The sequence below is a fragment of the Cyanistes caeruleus genome, chromosome 24 (genome assembly GCF_971803275.1).
Source record: "Cyanistes caeruleus chromosome 24, bCyaCae1.hap1.1, whole genome shotgun sequence".
Taxonomy (NCBI): Eukaryota; Metazoa; Chordata; class Aves; order Passeriformes; family Paridae; genus Cyanistes; species Cyanistes caeruleus.
In genome coordinates, this window is record NC_141724.1 from 4,239,219 (window position 1) to 4,259,214 (window position 19,996).

Genomic DNA, 19,996 nt, shown 5'->3' on the forward strand with positions numbered 1-19,996 from the left:
ACCACCAAGATAAGAAAACACACAAACAAACATCCCTGAAGTGCCGCAGAGCTGGAAATGGGGTTTGACAGTTTGGAGGGTAAAAAAACTCGACCACTGCTGACTGATAGCGACCGACTTCTCGTAATCCGAAGATCAGCTTCCTCTGCGTTGGCTGAGCTGGAGGTGGGGACAGCCCGCTGGCAGCTTCCTGCACCCACCAGCCCCTGGCATGCAACACCCAACGGAGCCGGAGCAACAGGATCTGCCTTACCAAAACTGAATTTGGCTGACAACATCCTGCGTTTCGTAAGGTCGCTTTGATGTTTGTTTACTCGCCAGCTCCAGCACATGCTCCGCACCAGCCTGTGGATGAATGGGAACGAAAAGGGCTCAGCACCTCTTTGATCTCTCCCAGGAGAGCTGCCAGGAGCAGTCAGCACTGGAAACACCCCGTGGAGGGATGGATCCGGCTATCCCCCTGGTGGCTTTTGACTTGCTGGTCCCGGTTTGTGCTGGGGTGGGATCTTTGGAGTAAAGCCTGGCTGGAGACAATGTCCCTGGAGTAGCCAATGGTGTGGCCACTGGTACCCCACAACTCACAGCATACCCTCCCATCCATCCCACCCCGCAACCAAGGAATGTCTCCATCACACCAAGTGTTTTGTTTTTATTTAAAACCGCATAAAAAAAATAAGATTTCTCAATTCCCCTGTACAATATCAACTATTAACAAAACCCGCCGGCTACACACTTGGTTACAGGTACGGACTGGACAGTGCGGACAGCCCGGGCCAGCTCCCCCCTCCCCAGCCCCCAACAAGACACCCGTGGAGAAAACCCAAATTCATCTGCAAACTGAGATCTGCACGTGGCAAGGAAAGAACAGCACCCAGAACTATGTACACAGACAGCTGGGGAGAAGCAGCAACCCCACACCTCCACCAGACATCTGACAGAAACACAACAGGCCCGGGGATGGACAACGGACAGAAACAGGGAAGACCCGAATGGAAAACCGGGGGATCAGCAGCTGTAGAAGCAAGGCATGGGCTGGAAACCCACATGAATTATAAATAAATAAATAAGTTATTCTAGCGGCTAGAACTCTTCCTTTAAAAAAACAAACAAACAAACAAACAACAAATTCATGAAAATAAATTAAAAACAAAAACTGGAAATGAGAAAAAAAGGCAAAATGTTATCACTATTCACAACTGTACATCAAGCTTTGCTCCTGTAGAACTATGTACACATTTACAGCTGTTGATTTGCATTGTTTGTGCATTTGTGAGGGCACAGAGAAGCAAAGAATCCCAGAAAACCCATGTGGGATGGAGGCACAGGAGGCGAGGCATAACCTACTTGGTTCCCAAGCATCTTCTGACCCATTTCCTTTTTGAACAGGGAAAAGGAACTATAGGCCCAGGTGAGTATCAGAAAAGCAGCACTGTAGGAAAAGTCAACTCTTTCCTGCAGCACAGCTCAGATCAAACAGAAGGCACATGAGCATAGGGACAGAGAGAAGGGACAGTGAGAAGGGACAGCCACTTGGCCACAGGCTCTGCCCTCCCCACAGTTTTCCCCCACTGAAGCTTTTCTTGCAATCAGGTCTCCAATCCTCCTGCCATCCAATTCAGCAGGTCAAGATGACACTTGAGAGCCTCCAAAACCAGTCCAAAAAAAAATTACTGATAAAATCTCAGAAGAGACAAGGTCATTCAGATGGAGTCGAGAACAGCTGGCTTGGATGGTAGCTACCAGAACTTGGGAGAGCAGGTCCCCAGCCCAGCTCCAGGACAAGATATGCACGTTCCCATCTGAGAACATCTCAGGATCCCTGCTCAGTGCTATGGTCAAGATGAAAAAGTCTGGTTTTCTCTTTGCTTCTTATGACCAGGAGCTGCATGGGGCTGTTACTTGTCAGGCTCCTGGATCAAACTGTGCAGGTGGATCTCAGCTGGTTCCAGGTGAATGTCCTGCAGCCAAGAATGGTTGAAAATGTCTTCCAATGACGGCCTGTCCGAGGGGCGCATGGACAAACACCACTTGATGAGGTGTTGGCACTCTGGGGAGAGAAACCAGCAAGCAGCGGTCAGTCAGAGCAGGCTCCTGTGCACCGTGTGCCACCATCCACAGGGTCCGAGCTGTGCCCAGCCCTCCCCGTGCACCCTCTGGTGGGGAGGTGAGCAGGGTGGCAGCACATGTGCCACCTCCTCCAGCCACCCGTGGGAGATGAAGCCTCTCCGGAGCTCCCTGGGAGCTGCTGCCTCCCACAGCCCCTTATCCCACCCGCGTCCCACAGCCGGGTGCCCACCGAGAGAGATGCGCCGTCGGAAGAAGAGCTGTCCCCGGATGATGTCCTCGTCCTGCTCGAAGGGGACGTCCCCACACACCATGTTGTAGAGCAGGACGCCCAGGGACCAGATGGTGGCTGAGTGGCCGTGGTAGCGGTGGAAGCGGATCCACTCCGGGGGGCTGTACACCCGCGTTCCTGCGGGACACAGGAGCCCATCAGCCCCTCACCCCAGCATCCCTGGGGACGCTGGCACCCGGCGTGACCCGCCCGCCTTCCCGCCAGCACGTGACTGTTGTTTACAAACTTTGGGTTGTAAAAGGAAGGCGCCGGTGCCAGAAGAGGGCAGCAGGGCCCGGGGAAGGCCCGGCCGTTACAAGCGAGGAAAAAAAACCCACCCACGGGTGGGGAAAAACCACGCCTTCCCCCCCCGCAATGGCAAAAAAAATAATAAAATTATAAACCAAGGCAAACAAGGGGAGCGGAGCAGCCCCAGCCCTTCCGTACCTTCAAACCAAACCGGCCAGTGCTCGGCTTTTGCAAACCCCACTCTGCTCTCCCCCTCCCCGGGGTGTTTTTATCACACTGACTTCCCCCGCCCCAGCCCGAGCCAGGCTGGGTGACGGAGGCTGTCAGCAGGGCCGGGAGCCGGCTCCCGTTTCACAACATCCTCCCCGTGCCAAACAGCAACTTGGCAGCGGCTGCAGAATTCCTGCCGTCCCCGGAAACCTCCGGAGCCCGGCCCGGGCGCGCAATGCCCGGCACCGGGAGCGTCACCCGGCTCTGGGCTCACCGTCAAACTGCGTGTAGAGCGTGTCCTTGAGGAAGGTGCCGGAGCCGAAGTCGATGAGCTTGAGCTCGCCCGTGGCCAGGTCCAGCAGGATGTTCTCGTCCTTGATGTCGCGGTGCAGGACGCCGCAGTTGTTGCAGTGCCGCACGGCCTCCAGCACCTGGCGGAACAGCCCCCGCGCCATCTCCTCCGGCAGGAACCCCCGCTCCGTGATGAAGTCAAAGAGGTCCTGCGACGGCTCCGGACGCTCCATCACCACCACGAAGCTGTCCGGGAGCTCGAACCAGTCCAGGAGCTGGATGACGCCGTGGAAGCCGGAGCCCACCTTGTTCAGAAGCACGATCTCCAGAGGCACACGGCTGCCGCTGGGCTGCGGGGGGACCACGCTGCCATCAGCGGCACTGAGCTACCCTGGCCCGCGGCACGCTCAGGTGTCCCCTCACCGCACCCACCGGTCCTGGGCATCCCCCCGCCGAGGGGACACTCCGGTGTCTCCCTGCTCGCTCCCACCGGTCCTGGGCAGCCCGGTGTCCTCCTGCCCGCCCCCATCGGCGCTAAGCATTCCCCGGCCCGGGATGCCCCGCGTCCCCCGGTGACCCCACAGCCGCTCCCCCCGCGCTGTCCCGGTTTCCACCCTCCCGCGTCTCGGCTCATCCCCGCCCGTCACGCCCCGGGTTCTCCCGCCGGCCCCGCTCACTCACCAGCTCGCCCCACTGCGAGATGCGGTCCCGGGCCACGCGTTTAATCGCCACCTGCGAGCCAAGGGGAACGGCGGGATGAGCTCGGCGCCCGCCCCGCCGAGCCCCCTCCTCCTCCGCCCGCCGCCGGCCCCGCCACTTACCGGGGCGCCGTCCGAGAGGCGGATCCCCGAGTAAACGCTGCCGAAGCCGCCGCTCCCCAGCAACGGGCCCACCCGGTACAGCTGCTCCAGCGGCTCCTTCTCCTTCCCTGTGGACGAGACTCGCCCGTCAGCGCTCCGCCCGCTGCCCCGGCCGGCCCCGAGCCGGGACGGGCACCCCCGGGCCGGGCGTCCCTGACCTGGTTGTAGCTTGGCGGGGTGCAGCTCCGCGGCGGTCCCGGAGCGGAGATGCGCCAGCGAGGTGATTTTGGAGAGCAGCATGCCGGTGGCGGGGCCTGCGGGTCCGCGCGGGGCAGGGCTGTGAGGGCGGCGCGCGCGGGGCGGGGTGCGGGCGCGAGCGGCCGCTCCGCGCGAGGCCCGGCCGCGTGTGGCGCGCGGCCCCTGCCGGCCCCGCGAGCCGCAGGGGCCGGGGGCGGGGCCGGCCGCCCCGGGGGGCGGGGCTGTGGCCGGTAGCCACGCCCCCCCCCGGGCCCGGCAGCCAATGGGGAGCGGGCTGTGGCGCGGCGCGCGCGGGTCCCGCCGCCAGGCCGGGCCCCTCCCGGATCCCCGCGCTTCTGCTCCCGAGGTTTCCCGGGAATCGCCGCTCCCCCGGCGCTCACCCCGCTCTTGCTTCATCACGGGCCAAACAGCCCCTGAACTTTTCCCCTTTCCAGTAAAAGTGACCATGTGGCCTTTCCAGCTGGGGACTCTCGACTAACATCCCTATTTTTTAGGTTTTTTCCCCCCGCCTCTTCTTTTTTTCCACAGAAGTCGCTGGCTGAGATGACTCCCCGAGTTCCAGAGATAAGATAAATAATTTACTGGATGGAGATCTCTGATTACTCACTCTATTAGCATTTGGAGCAAAGAACTCCAGCCACTGGGAGCTGAATTATTCCAGACAAAGCCCATCTGGGCTCCTGCTCCTAGGCAAGACCGAGGAGTTCCTGGCATCCCACACATACTTGTGGGATGATTTGCTTGAAATCGGATGGAGTTTACTGGAAATGCTGGTGAGATCCTATCCTTTTTAGTGTTAAGAAAAAGATGCACCCCCAAACTGGGGTTTGGAGCTGCAGCCCAGCCATTGCACCGGCCGGGAAGGACTCGCCACGACCGCTGCCGCTTTTAGATCTACCCAGAATGTGACACATCCTCTTTCAAGGGCTGAGACAACCAAAAACTGGGAAATCTACCTTCCGTTTTACCCAGAAAATGACATTTTTATTTAGGGATAAGTCTGGAGAATTGACGCAGCGCCTCCATTTCACTTTGTTTAAAATATATAATTGTTAAAAATATTTTTTTAATATATTGTTGCAATCGGACGGGATGCAAGCTGAGAGTAGGGCAGAGGGGCAGGCAGCACCTTTCTCCTGCCTTATTCCCACCCGACGCCTGGGCATATTTGGGACAACTGGTTCTGCCAGTCGGTGCTCAGCCGTGGGATGAGGTGACTTAGCATTTGGCCCCGAACTCATTATCAAATTCTTTGCCAGGATGATGAAAGGCACCGAAGGGGCTGCCCTGGAAACCTGTTGACAAACAGGGCTGGCCTGGAGCGGCCGGGCTTTCCCGGGGGCTGCCTGTCCCTGACTCCTCGGGAGAAGCAGCTCTGCCCAAACCTGCTCATTAGCGTCGGAGGGAGCAGCGTGCCTTGCAACCCGGGATGAGCTGGGGCCAAAATCATCCTCGTGCGTAAACCTGCCCAGCTGCTCGTTTACCCCGGCACTGAGTCAGCGGCCGTCTCTTCCTGCTGGCACCCAGGGCTTGGGTCCCCTCTGCACTGGGGGAAACCTCACCTCGGAGGCGAGGGGAGCTCGCTGCTCCATGCCCTGGCCGCGGGGAGCTGGGACTGGCCACGCTTCCCTGCCAGATCCATCTCTTTCCAGGTTAACCCATCCAGACGCATTCCTGTTCCCAAAGTGACCCCAAACCCGGGCTAGGAGTCACCTTTTCCCCTCAGCCCGTTCCACATACTCACCTTTCCCTGCCAGGCCATCGGGATGTGTCAGACATTCAAACTAAAATGAAATAAACCCCATCCTGTTGCTCTCACTCACTTTGCCATCATCCCTAGGGATCACTTCTTTCCCCAGCCCTCTTCCCCTGGGATGAAAGCCGCCAGGGATGGTGCAAGCAGCACAGCAGCCCACATCCAAGCACACCTCGCCCTTGCATGGAGCCGGGGATATCCTGCGGGTCCTGTCCCGGCCAGGTCTGTCCCTGTCCATCCCTGGGGCAGCCCCAGTTCTTGCCGTGAGCCCGCGGGGAGCAGTTTGCAGCCCAGAGGAGACTCCGCTGGGCTTGCAAGGAGGGAAAACTCAACCAGGACCATGCCTGGGGAGAAACAGGACCCTGGCTTGGCATATGGAGCTGATGGCAGGTCTGGGGGAGAGGAGCTCCCAGCAGACATCAAAAGATCAGTTCTGAGCCCTGCAAACAATCCCGGCAGCTTTCAGGCTCTTCAGCGGCATTCCAGTCTAACCGGGGCTGCCTTGCATGATAATCAGGCTTAATTACTGCTTTATCGCTTGATTGCTGTGCTGGGCCCTTGGAGCTGCAGTGTTGCTTTCGCAGTTTACTTTTTGTATTTCCTCCCCCTCGCCTTCCCCGCCAGCACAATTAGCAAATAGGTGAAAACGGGGAGGGCCAGGGCGATACCCGGCAAGGAGAGAGAGGCGATTTGCTCCCCAGGAACGCCTGGGGTGAGGGGTTATGATTCAGGTTTGCGCCGATGTCCTGGAACAGAACAGCAAGGTCAATGCCACGCCAGGCCCTGGCAGCCCCACGAGCACCCCCGAGGTGGCTGGGGCGGGGAGGATGCGGGGACATTAACGCCGTGACACAGAAGGGCTGTGAGCTTTGAGTCATTGCGTGACCTTGGCTGAGTCTGCCCGTGGCTCCCTCGGCTCGGGCTCGCTTGCCCGCGGAACCGGCTGGCCCAGGGCGTGGGGCGACACACGGCACCGACCTGCGGGTCCCCGGGGGGAGCCCGAAACCTTCCTCAGCTCTTCCCGATGCTCTGACGGGCGCCAGGCTCTCTCCACCTCCCCTGATAGAACCTGACGAGAGGGATTTGAGGTATCTCGGCGATGCCCACTCTCCCACGAGGAGGGCACGAAGCCCTTTGCCCACCCTTGGGCTTGTCCTAGCCTGGCGGTGGGAGCCAGGAGAGGTGAGGAAGAGTCGGGAAGCGAGGATGTTCCGCCTCCAGGTAGTGCCCATCCCTGGTGGCACGGCCGGGAAGCGGGCACTGCCCTGGCCCAGGCAGTGCCACTTGTGGGACGCCCCCAGCTCGAAGTCACCCCTACAGCCCCAGTGAGGTGCTCTGGGGGCTCACATTTGAAATGCACATTTGAAACGTGTGTGCGTGCCTCAGTGTCTTGGCAGTGCGGGTGAGGGACACCCCTGCAGGATGAGACCACTCCCGGGGTGCACAGTGTCCCCCCGGGAGGGAGGAGGGCTGAGATCCCGTGGGTTTGGATCATGAATGCTGGGAGCCCATGCAGGACAGGCTGCGGGCTGGGTGCTGCTTTCCCTCCCCTCCTCATCCTCAGGGTCCCCACCCTGGGACCCTGGGACAACGCAGCTTGGGAACCACACGCTAATCCTGGGCTGGAATCACCTGAGGACACGGAGGAGAAAGGTTCTGGCTGGGATGCTGCAGCTTCCCAAAACCCCTTTCAGCCTGCAGCCAGGATCTTGGGTGCCAATTCCCACCGGTTTAGGAGAGTGATGGGACCTGAGAGCGGGGCAGGAGATGCTCAGACTTATCCTGTTCCTTGGCAGGAGCAGCAGTGGGGATTTCTTCTTAATAATTGTAATTTTTTTTTTTGTATGTTGGCTTTTTCGCGGGCTTTTTGGGGCGAGGTGTGCGGGGAGGCGGCAGCATGGCTAATCTGCTTTGGGAATAGAGCCTCACAGGGGGCGGCGGAGGGGATGGGGAGGTGGAAGGAGCCGCATATTTGGGATTCCATCATCTGGGTGGGCTCCTTCTCCCCAGACTCTCAGGATGTGGGAAATGGAAGATGAAAGGAGCTGCATTTCCAGCCTCTCGGGTTACAATGTCTAAAGCAGAAAAGGGTGGTTGGGGAAAGAAAGAGAGGGAAAAAAAGGAAAAAAAAAAGGGGGGGGGGGTGTGGAGTGGGATGCTACAGAGAAACCTGGGTTGGGAAATGGCCCGGGTAGGTTGGGGCAGGGAAGGGGGCGGCTGGGGCCGAGCCGCTCGTGTTTCACATCACGTCAGGGCTGAGGAATTTCCTCTGCTCTGGGGGTGCCTCGCAGAGAAAAAGGGGGAGGCTTTAAGGTTAGCTGGGGATGAATAATAGCCAAAGAGAGGGATTAGAAGTGTTACCCAGGGGCTGCTGTTTACAAGCAAACCCTCCTGCTGAGAGCAACAGGGGAAAGTGGGATGCATGGGGTGATGGTGGGGATGCCATGTGCCACCCACATCCCTTCTCCGGGAGCACAGCGGGGTGATCACCCCCAACCCCTGAGAGATTTTTGTCCCCAGCATCAGCGAGGTCCCAGCAGCCAGTCCCCTGCACACGTGGCATGTCCTGGGGTGCCCAGCCTGGCTTCTCCAAAGTGTCCTCCTGTGGCCCCGGGAGGTTTCCCACCCTTCTGTCGCCCTGAGTTGCAGACACCCAGATCATTCCCTGTGCACAGGCAGGAGAATCCACCAGAGGATTTGTGTCACCCCCTGGAGAAAGAACAGGGAGAAGGGATAGGAGGAGTGGGGAGGGGGCACAGAGACACAGCCTGAGAGCAGTGCCCAGGCGTGGGGCTTGTACCCTGCTGGGATCAAACTCTGCACCTGGGCATCTTCTGGCATCATCCCACCATCTCCTGAGCTGGGGCCCAGCTTTTATCCCAAAACATTTCATTTTCATTTCCCCTTTATTGTTATCCTGGGTGATGCAAGGTCAAGTTGGGGTGGAGTAAAGGGAACCACATTTCTCCTGTGTTATTCCATATCATCCTCCATCTCTTAGGACAGCTGGAAAGGGTTGTTTTTGCAGGGTGGAAGTGCAGCCTCCAAGCTTGGCACAGTGAAACTGCAGGATCCAACCCAGCAGCCCACCGTGGGATAATGGCAGAGACACTGGAATGTGCTGTGGGCAACTGAGCTCCACTTCCAGGGTGTGTGTGCTAGGGACAGGCTTTAATCCCTGATTTAGCCCAAGGAAACTGAGGCACAGGGGGGCCAGGAAGCCCCTGTGAGGCTGGAGTGGGGAGATGGGCTTATTCCACCCCATAAAGTGGACGGAAGGGCAAGGGGAAAATGTGTCTGGAATCAGCTACGTGCTGTTTGGAGGAGGCTGAGCTGGTGCACCTGCACTCTTGGCCACTCGAGCCCAGGTGAGACCCTTGACCTTGCCTGGAGACTTGGACCTGGCCTAGTGACAGCACCAGGGACTGGCACCACTGCGGGGACACAAAATTCATCTGTGCCCCAGGCTCGGGCTGAGCTCAGCCCCACCTGCCCCGCTTAACAGGTTTCTTCCTGCAGAGCATTTGCACAAGAAAATCACCTTTTAAAGGTTATAGAACAAGCGTTGGTGGCTAACTGCTGACAGGAGGGTGCTCAGCTCTCCTCTTCACCCTCCACCCTGCAAAACGCTGCCTATTCCCAGGTACATTCCTGGCATTGCTCCGTCCTGGAGTGCAGGGAGGGCCCTGACCCCCTGAGCATGGGAAAAATGCTTGTCTGTGTGCGGGGAAGGAGGTGCAAATAGTGCGGGGTGAGGAGGTCAGCCGGGAAATCCCTTTCATCTTCTCCCGGGCCTTTGCCGACACGCGGCCCGTGGGGAGAGCGGGAAAGGGTTTTGTCTGCAGCTGGAAAAGAGGAGGCTCCCGGAGGCTCCTGCAGGGACGGATGCTGGTTCCAAGCTGGAAGAAGCTGAATCGCCACATGGGGTGGATGGTGTGGACATGGCCTGGCCAGGTCACAGCGGCGACTCCCGGGATGGGGGATGGATTTGGGGCTCGTCCCCTCGTGCAGCTCAGCTGTCACTGGGACCACGAGGGGGCAAAGGGGGACCCCACACCCCACAGTGCCCCTGGCACTCAGGGACCAGCTCTCGGTGCTGGCGGATCAGCCCAGTTGTGACTCGGAGGTTCCTGGGTACAGGTCACTGTCCCAGTGTCACCCAGAGAGCTCCAAGTGCCAGAGGTACTGGGACTGGTGCTGTCCCGTCCTGGAGAGATCCCAGTGGAAACCCATCCCCATCTCCACGAGACCTGACGCTGCTGCAAAGGCTGGGCCTGACTCTGCACCTGGGCTGCTGAAGCAGGGAAAAAATCTCCTGGCACGAGCACAATAAAAGGCAGGTCTTGCCCTCCCTGTTTGGCAAAAACCTCCTGAGTGGAGGAGAAGTGGGGAACCCCTGAGGAGCCCGGGAGATGCGGGGCCATCCCGTCCTCTGCCACAGACCCGCTGCATTCTGGCCCTCCTCTCTATCTCTGTATCCCACCTGGACAATGACGAACCTCTCCCTGCGGTTTGAATTCTGCCATCTCCCTCCCAGCAGCCCCCCCGGGCCATGGTCGTCATCGCTGTCACCTGCCCTTGTTGGCCAAGGGAGGAGACCCAGCGCAGCCCAGCCCCGTGCGTGCCGAGCCGGATCCAGTCTGGCTTCCAGGAATCGGGGCTGTGGCGGGTGGCTGCGGGTGACAGCTGGTGCCGTGAGTGGCATCCGCTTGTCCTGATGTGCTCAGGTCCCGATCCACCCGTTTCCTAAAGCACCCACTGCTCTGTTGGACTCATCTCTCCCCCGGCGCTCCTGCTGCCTTTACCCAGCGTGGGACGAGGGCTTCTCCTCCCTGCGCAAAGCAGATGGTAAAACACGGACTAACAAGATCAGAGATTAATCTGCACTTTGCTTCCAAATCTCATAATGGTGTAATTATTCCCAGTATCGGGGAGGAGCAGGCTCCAGGCTCCTGCTTCCTTCTGGGCCACTTTGCATGGCAGGATGGTGTCAGGGGGTTGGATCCTGCCCTGCTGCAGGGCTCCGTTACTTTGCTGGGGCTGCCCAGTGTCCTACTGATTTCTGGCCTCCAGTTCAGTGTACAGTGGGAGGTGCTGGGAGAGGCCCAGGTGTGTGGGAGCAGCTCCCCATCACACCCCACATCCCAGTCCAGCCTTGCACCGGGGTGATCCTCCTTGTGTCGGGGAAGCCCAGCAGGAAACACATCCTAGAGCACCTTTCCACACCCCCTGGCATGGCACAGGAGAAAACCCAGCGGGTGACTCCCAGTTCCTATCAGTAAGAGTCTCTGGGGTGGAGCTGGGGTGCTGCTGATGTGAAGCTGCTCTGAACCCTGCACAGGAGTCAGGTGGTATCAGCACGATCTGCTACTGCCCTAGCACCATCTCTTGCTTTTGTGGGGGAGAAAATCCTGCATTTAGGGCTGCATGTGTGGCCATTGGTTCCCAATTCCTGGGTGGCCGGTGGCATGGCCCCATTATCAGCAGGCCTGGGCTGTTTGCTGGAAAAGGGCGGCAGCGGGGCTGGGTGACCCCACACTTCCTTCCTTTCCTGGAAGCCGTTCGCTCTGAGTGTGACGCCCGCGCTCTGATAACCAGCTGCTTTCACAACATGAGCCCGGGGCCGGGCTCACTCTCTGCTCTCTCACCATCCTTCCCGCCCAGCTTCCTTCACCTGCCTCAGTTTCCCCCCTTCCCTGAGGTGGGAACGCAGCCCTGAGCACTGCAAGAGTGCCAGGATATATTTCACTGCAGGGGATAATGAAGTGTGTTTGGCCTCAGCCTCACTGTCCGTCCATCCATCCATCCATCCATCCATCCATCCATCATCCATCCATCCATCCATCCATCCATCCATCCATCCACCCATCCACCTACCTGAGTACTGAGGGCTGTGCTGGGAACTCCCTTTGCAGCACTTGGAGTGGGGGAATGAGGAGAAGTGGGGGGTCCTTCACCGCCTTGGGAGCACCCAGGAAAGGCTCATGAGCTGAACCATGGAGCTGCACTTGTGGCCATGCACTCTGTGGTCCCCCCGTTCCCTGGGATGGATGGAGGAGCTCAGTGCAAGGTGCAGGATGGGACAGGAGTGGGTTGGGGGGTTCTTGGTCCCCCTGTGCCCAGGGCAGAGCAGCTGGTGGCTCCTGTGTGCACAGAGGGGCTGAGAAATCACAGCTGCCTTTGAAGGGGAGTGGTGGGCAGGGTCCTGCCTCAGTCAGGTGTACCTGGCCCGGTCCCCTCCCTTCATGGTGGCAGGTCCCTGCACATCACAGGAGCCACTGCCGTGGGTCAGGGAGGGACAGGCTGAGGGGGAAACTGAGGCAGTGCTGGCGAGTGCCACGACTTGCCTGAACCCTTCTGGAAAGGGACCCAGCAGCCCTGCCTGCTCCCTGGACACTGGTTTGCAGCTCTGAGGGCTGTGTGGAGCCAGGCTGCTGGTAACAGGGTTTGGATGTGGGCTTGACAGGGGCTGGTGCTCAAATCCTTCCAAACCCCATTGGGATCCACTCTGCACTATCCTGTGTAACCATCAGGATCTGGGCTTCCAGGGTCCTCCCTGCGAGGCCGGTGCATGGCCGAGCTCGGCTCCTCGGCCCGTCCAAGGAGGAAGTTTGCAGGCTGGATTCCAGCGGGCAGGTAAACAGCGGCCAGATGGGACCCAGATACCTCCCAGAGGCACCCGCCAAGCTGGGTTTGCACAGCCCCGATGCTTATTTGCTCTAGGGAGGGCTTTTCCCTCTGTTGGACGTCAGCAGCTGTGCCAGGACGTCACCCCAGCAGCTCTGCCGGGCTCCTCCGTCACGCTCCTGGCCAGGTGCCTGCATCCGGGGCGCTGCTGCGGCCTGGCAGGACTGCTCAGAGTGTCACCCCCAGCCTCACCTCCCACAGCCAGGCACCAGCACATGCCCAGGGCTCCTCCGACACAGCCAAAAGGGCTGGGGGTCTTCAGGTGCCCAGCAGCGCTGGGTTGGGGGGCTCTGGCCTCATGGGAGTCCTTTGCAGGGGAGAGTGAGGGGTTGCTGCTGACTCCCTCAGCTCAGGCAGCAGAGGTGGCTGGCAGAGGATGCCAGGCATGCCCTGGCACATGTGCTGGAGCATCTTGCACACAGCCCTGGTCTGTGGTGCCACCGGGATGCTCCCAGCCCTGGTTTCGAGATCCTGTCCTGGCTCATCCAGCTTGCCCAGCTCACTCTTGTGCTGCCACACCCAGCAGCCTTCCCTGCTCCCGGGGGAAACTGAGGCATGGGAATGGCAGGATTGATGCAGGGACATGGAGTGAAGCTGCTGAGGGAAGGTCACGGAGCATCACCCACCCAGGGGACCGCAGCACTCTCCACTCCGGGGTGCTGCTGTGCTACCCAGAGCCCCGGGGCTGCATCACCCCTGGCCACTGGAAGCTGCCAGGCTGATTCTTCTCCCGGGTTTCCATCACTACCCCATCACTGCAGGCCCGAGGTGGGGCAGCTCTGGGGCTCAGTGCCCACCGCACTTCCCTGCCCTTTGCGTGGTGATGAACAACGCAGAGCCCAGCCCGGAGCGCTGCTGCTGCAGGATGAGCGCCCGCGGGGGCTGCTCCCTTCGCCTGCCAGGGCATGGAGGGGAAATGCCGGGTCAGGACCCCGTCAGCGTGTGTTTACTGTGTCAGGAGAAGCCGTAAATTCACTCGGTTTAATTGAAAGCCGGTGCTGTGGGTTTGGCTTAATCCACCCTCCTCCTCCTCCTCCTCCTCCTCCTCCTCCTCCATTAGATAACGTCTCGCTGAAACCACTTTGCAAACTCACGGCATTCCTGTGTGCTGAGCACCGGGCAGGCCCTGGCCCAGCCACGGCCACAGCTCGAGAGCCTCGGGGCCACCTCGCTGCCACCAGCTCCAGTCCTTCACACTCATCCTGCCCCAGTGCCAGCTGCAGAGAGCTGACCCACTTGTGACATGAAACACGGCAACAGAACAGGATGGCTGAGGGTGGTGGGATGCAGAAAGATGCAGAATTGTGCTGGGGAAGCACCCTGAGGAGCTGATTCAAAGGGCTCAAGTTGAAAAGATAAAGGGAAATTCTTCGGGTGGGGGGAAATCCGAGCAGTGGATGGGCTGGGATGTTCCCAAAAAGATCTGGTGGGGAGAAGCAGTGTGAACCCTCTCATGTCTGTGCATCAGACATGATGTGCTTCTCCTCACCCCTACAAAGGGAAACTGATTCACAGAGCTGGGCAGTGCTCGGGGAGTGCTCGGAGTCGGGGCTGTTTGTGGGGAGCCTGTTCCTCTTCGGGGTTCTGCAGAACCAGCAGAGGAGGAAGCGCTCAGGCCACAGAGAGGTCACTTTGCCAGCGCAGGTCCTGTCATGAGCTCTGTCCCCTGTCCCTGGTGGGGCCACCCGGGGGGACCCCGCTGCCTGCCCGTGCTCCCGAGGAGCCCCGGCATCCGCCGCGGGGGCAAATCGGCTTTGCCAGCGGGGCTCCGGCAGAGAGCAGGGCCGGCGGGGCTGCCGGGGTGTCCCGCGGCCGCCGCTGGCCTGCGAGGAATGCTGTGAGTCACCGGGAAAGCATCCCCACGCCGCCAGCCCCGAGCCCAGCCTCCTGCCGCTGGCCACCGCAGCCTGCGGGTCCTGCACCTCGGGCTTTGGGGGGCGCAGCTCCCGGACACCCCGCTAGAGCCCGCAGAAGCAGCCGGGGCACGGGCGGTGCCCAGCCAGGGGCTGAAGAAGCTCGACTCCATCCCGACCCTGCGGTCACCCCGGCACACGGGCAGGGACAGCGCAGGGGGGCCAGGAGCCATCCCCAGCTCCGGAGGCCAGACATGAACTCAGCTTCTCCACGAGGGAAGAGGTGACGTGATGCTGGGAGGTCACCCGGGGCCGGCTGTCCCAGCCCAGCTCGGGGCTCTCCCGTCCGGCCACCTCCGGCCCCTCCGGCCAGCGGGAAATTCTCCCGGAGGCGGCTCCTGTTCCCTCCTTCCCCCGGTGTTTCAGACTTTATCAGCTCAAGGCAGACTCGTGCCCGGTGCTGTGGAGGAGAGAAAGGCTTTTTCCCACTGCGCCCTATCGAGGCGCTGAGCCTCGGACGCTGCATTGTTTCTGGTCGTGCTGCAAAATTAAAGAGGCAAACGGCGTTTTGGGGGAGAATTGCAAATTCCTGGAAGATTATCTGAGCATGGCACCTGCCCCTGCTGTGGGAGATGGCATGGGGCCAGGAGTGGGAGTCCCAGGAGGAGACAAATCCCAGAGCATCCATCCCTCTGTTGGTGAACAGCCTGCCCAGCTGTGCCCTCACAGCCTCCACAGCTGGATACATCCTAACGGCGAGGAACGTGTGTTTTTAAAGAAGTCTCAGCCCCGAGCCTCTCCCAGGCACTGGGAGGATACAGGGGGACCCAGGCTGCAGTGGGAGCTGTGATGCTGAGGAGGCACCGGCCTCGAGAGCAGCCGCTGCCTTTGCTTCCATGCAATAAAACCCAACGGGTTATTGAAGGGACAAGTGTGAGACAGAAGGAACCTGGTGCCACCCCCCGCCTGTCCCCACCACTAGGGCAGGACACCCAGGAGGTGGCAGAAGGGATCAGCTGGCGGTAGAAGGATGGTGTGACCTCGGGGGAAGCCTGTGGGATTGTGAAGGGCATGTGGTGCCCTCCCAGCAGCCGGAGCTCATCTCCCCTGCCTGGGGCATCGCTGTCCCCAGGGTGCCACCCCAAGGGTCACTTCAGCACCCCCATCCCTCCTGCCCCACACCACTGCTCATCCTCCCAGGAAGAGCAAAGACCTGATGCTCTTGTGACACCTAATGGCAGCTGCAGTTATCAGACACGGCGCCCTCCCAGGAAGGACCATCTCGCCGTGCAGCTGCAGATCAACGGGTGCTCTGTTCCCACTGCTGGTACTCCTGGGCCTAGACAGGGCTGCCAGAGGGGTTTGGGAGATGGAAATATCAGCCCTGGGAAAGACAAGCCCAGGAGTTGTTTTTCACCCCATTCCTTACGGAAACGCTGACTGTGGTGTGCTGAGTGTCCTTTTGTCTCCTCCCAGGGACTTCTGACCCCTTCCAACTCCCAATGGTGCATGTAGAGCCAAGAAGAGCCAGGCAGGTGCACAGACAGGAGAAACTCCCACTGTTGCTCCTCAATCCTCTCCCAACATCATGGGAGAGGCAGGACCTGCCCACAACCACAGCACCAGACACCAGAGAATCCACACCTAAACACCATACAGCAGCCCCAACTCCCCAGATCCTGCTGCTGGGGGAACACCCTGATAAATCCAGCCCTGTCCCTGCCCTCGGATCACAGCACCAAAACCTCAGATCAGGGGCTGCCTCTGTATCACAGAGGTTGGAAAACTGGATCAGTCTTGAATTCATCACCAAGGAGAGCAAACCCTCTGGGTTACCCAGGACCACCAACCCTCCTGTGTCACATCCTTCATGTCCCTGTTTGTTCTGATCCTGCAGTGCTCCAGCCACTTTCCAGACCCTCATCCCACACGGACCGGACCCGCAGCCCCTCAGACCCCTCTGGGGCCATGGGGGCTACAGAACTCCCTTCCTCTGATGGCAGAGCAGGATCCTGCCTCCAGACCCTGCTATCTTCTGCTTGGTTCATCTAGACCAGCCCAGGGAGTGGCATCCCAAGGGGCTGCAAGGTCCTTTTGCCTCCCCACACCTCCTGCCGAGCCAGGAGCACCCATGGGGCAGGGGGTGTGGGTGATGGACCCACGAGTTTCTGGGAATTTAGCTGCCAGACCACACGCCACGCTCACCACTACTTCTGTTCCTGGGAAGAGAGGTGACAGGGACGTGAGCAGCACCCATGGGTGGCCACAGACAGTGCTACAGGCAGGAGGGGGAAACTGAGGCACGGAGCAGGTACCTGGGCTGCCCGTGGTGTCATCACAGCTCTTTGAAGAAAACACAAGTACTGAAGGAGCCAGCAAACCCAGGAGTTGCCCCTGGAGCTGGGAAAGCATCTTCTGGACTGGATCAGACTCCAGAGGATGCAGCCCCGGAGCCTCCTCGCTGCTCCCCCTGAATTTCCACCCACCTTCAGGCTATTTTTCCTCACTGAAGTGGCTCTTTGCAGGGCTGCTGGCAGAGGGGGGCACTGGCTTTAAGTGTATTTGATGGATAATTCCTCATTACTCTAATGCATTTGCAAGCTGGGATAATTGATGGATGTTTAACAGGATGTGTTTCCGACAGTGGCTGGAGAAATGGACTCCCATTACTCCACAAACGTTTCTTTTTACCATTGAACTCCTTTGTTTCAATTGATCCTCGCCTTTCCCATCACTTGCTGCTCATTAATAATCCCCAAAGCAGCTGCTCCCCCCATCCAGCTCCTCCCAACCTGCGATGCCGGAGGCTTTAGCAGGGGTTTGCAAGCAGATCTGGGCATTGCTGCAGTTTTATAATAAACAAGATTTTTTTCCTCCCCGAAGTGAGGCAGAACCCGAACAAGAGCAGGCAGGGCACGCCTGGGGTATCGCCCGGCTCCATCAGACGGATACAAGCTGCTAATCAGGGGCAATTTGGGGTGAAGAGGGGGAGCTGGCCGGTCAGTGGGGCTGAGCTGAGCCCAAGGGAGAGGTCGCCCTTTGGGGCTGGTATCAGCCCAAGCCAGGCTTGGAGCTGAGCCCTGCTCTGCCTGCAGAGCTTTTATCTGCAGCTCCCTCTGCTCGGGAAGGGCAGCCAGGGGTTATCGGCTCTGCCTGTCCCTGGAGCAGGGTCCCTGTCCCCACCCAGCAGAGCCACCCAGGGGGCTGAGGTGGAGGGAAGCTCTCCCCCTTGCTGAGCTGCTGGCCAGGAGCAGCCTGGCATTTAACACCCCTGGGATCTGCTCAATAGAGCCCTTGGCATGGCTGTGGCAAACAGGGCTCCTTCCACTCCAGAGTCACCCCAGGCTTGCCTGTGGCCCTGCCCCGAAGTTGGGGGGCACTGAAGCCCCCATGTTCCAGGTTGCCAGGAGCCAGCAGTGCCAGGGGGATACTGAGGAGCTTTTCCCCACGGTGGTGAACTGTTCCCACCCCCAGTCCTGGTGCATCCCAAACCAAGGTGCTCCCTTGATGCTCCCCTCAGGGCAATGCTCCCACCTGTGTCCCTGCTGCAGCCCCATCCTCGGCCACTCTCACCCTCAAACCTGGCTTTGGAGCTCACTCTTCCCATCCATTCCCCAGCCTTGCACCATCCCTCACACCTTCACTTCTCCTTCCCAGTTCCCCCAGAGCTGCAGACAGACCTGCAGCCTCTCCTCTCTCTCACCCCAACACCACTGTGGCAGGAGCTTGCACTGCTGCTCACACCACGTACCTGCCATGATCTGAGCTCACCCTGCAGCATCCTTCATCCTTTTCCCATCCACATCTTGACCAGGATGAAGCACAAGAGCCTTGGCATGGGAGAAGAGCATGACAAGCTTGGCTTAAGGCAGAATTTAAGAGAAAAAAAAAAAAAAAAAAAAAAAGAGAAAAAACCCGAAGTCCATAGAGGAGAAAATAAGCTGGGGTTGCTCAGGGGTTGTACAGACCTGAGTGGGTGGAAAGAAGGAGATCAGGCTGGATTCAGTTCGGCTGGGATGGGACAAGACTGTGGGACCTGCAAGAGGGAGTGGCTGAGATGGAATGAGGGGAATAGGGGGGCCCACAGGAGATGCTCCTGCCCTGGGCTGCACTTGGGGGTCCCAAGGGACCCTGTCCCAGGGCAGGAACCCACCTGGAGGAGCCCACACTGCTGGGACCAGTGAGAACAGCAAAAGCCTCAGTCCCAAGTGGTTGAACCATGAGACTGAGCCCCTGTGCTCCCCAAAACATGGGCTGAGAGCAAACTGGGGCCATGTCTGATTCTCCCCAGATCCCTGTGCCAGGGAACACTCCCTGCTCCTCTGCACAGCCTGGGGAGGCAATAACCTGCTTTGGGGGGGCTCCCTTTGAGGTCTCAGCTCAGGAGGATCTGGGGGTGAAGGGAACCCACAGCTCATGTCCTGTCCTACATCCTGTGTAGGATTAACACCCTGAGAAGGGAGGAGACCCCTCTTGCTGCAGACAAGGTGCTGAGCAGGTGGGGGACAGAGGGACTCCAGGGTCTGGGATTTGTCATTGCTCCCATAAAGCACATCCCAGGCAGGTGCCTAAAGCAGGTTCATGCCCTGGGGATGCCCCTGTGACTCTGTAGCTGTCCCATGAACACCCCTGGTCTGTCCCTGCCCATAATGGAGCATTTCTGAGTCAGGACAAGCAAACCCCGGGCACACCTGGGGGGTCCAGATCAGCTGCCAAACCCAGCTCTGATCCCCTCCCGAACTGCAGAGCTGGTCTTAAATCATCGCGGGAAGGCTGGTAAAAGCCTCAGTGCCTTCAAGCATGAAATACAAAGCACTCACCACCCCCTTTCAGCCTCTTCCCTGAGTGCCTGGCTCACCGCATGAAACCTTTTATATCCCCCCTCCCCGTTTTCCCCCATCAGCCCGGAGAGCGCCGGCGCGCCGCCAGCAGCACAATCCCAAATTGCTCCCTTTATTGGGGGGGGGAAAGGAAGAAAACCGAGGCTTCGATTTCCTTTCTCACCTCTGAAATGGCCTGGGGGGTTGAGGAGGGGGATGGGAGGCCAAAGTCACCCCAACACTGACCCCAAACCCAAACACTCCAAAGGGTTTGATTTGAACGGGAAGGGATCAAGAAAGCATTTGGCAAGGAGTGAGGGTTTGACTGCAGATGAACGATGAGGATGTGGAAAGATCTCAGCCGCTGGATCAGCCCCTGGCAGAGCTGGTACCCACCAGGCACGGCAGCAGGAGGGCTGAGGGACCCTGGTGATGCTTCCCACAGGCAGGGATTGGATCGGGATGCACAATCCCACTGCAGTCCCGCGGGGATGGAGGCAGCCAGGGGTGCCTCAGGGTGCTGCCGAGCATCCTCACTGCCCCCCCGAGGTGGGGAGGGCTCCGTGGGGCGATGCCACGGGGGGCAGCAGGGACAGCAGGGTTCCCCAGAGCTGAGTGCAGATGGTGCAGGGTGGGTCCTGTCACGCTGCCATCAATCAGCGCCGGCTCCTCCGAGCGCGGCAGCGTCTCCGGGGTGTAAATCAGACCTGAACAAGGCTGAGGGTTTCTCTGCAAGA

General features: G+C 59.6%; 1 protein-coding gene across 2 annotated transcripts; it reads right to left on the reverse strand.

Annotated features, from left to right (window-relative positions):
• Positions 1 to 634: 634 nt before the first annotated feature.
• PIM1 (Pim-1 proto-oncogene, serine/threonine kinase) lies at positions 635 to 4,317 on the reverse strand. 2 transcript variants are annotated; one of them, XM_086861814.1, is made up of 6 exons: positions 4,104 to 4,317; positions 3,907 to 4,013; positions 3,767 to 3,817; positions 3,069 to 3,435; positions 2,297 to 2,473; positions 635 to 2,047 (listed from the first exon to the last, which is right to left on the reverse strand). In XM_086861814.1, exons 1-6 carry the CDS (start codon positions 4,183 to 4,185, stop codon positions 1,896 to 1,898), a joined length of 936 nt encoding a protein of 311 aa, XP_086717940.1. In that variant the 5' UTR covers positions 4,186 to 4,317; the 3' UTR covers positions 635 to 1,895. The 2 variants fall into 2 exon arrangements, with proteins under 2 accessions (XP_086717940.1, XP_086717939.1); XM_086861813.1 differs by having other exon boundaries at positions 3,907 to 4,291.
• Positions 4,318 to 19,996: the final 15,679 nt, after the last annotated feature.

Bases quoted from the DNA above. Each gene is read 5' to 3' on its own strand.
- PIM1 (XM_086861813.1), bottom strand. From the start codon at position 4,185: ATGCTGCTCTCCAAAATCACCTCGCTGGCGCATCTCCGCTCCGGGACC. The intron at 3,818-3,906 runs GTAAGTGGCGGG...CTTGGCTCGCAG, and splicing joins GCCTCTCGGACGGCGCCCCG to GTGGCGATTAAACGCGTGGC. The intron at 2,048-2,296 runs GTGGGCACCCGG...TTCTCTCCCCAG, and splicing joins CCGACGGCGCATCTCTCTCG to AGTGCCAACACCTCATCAAG.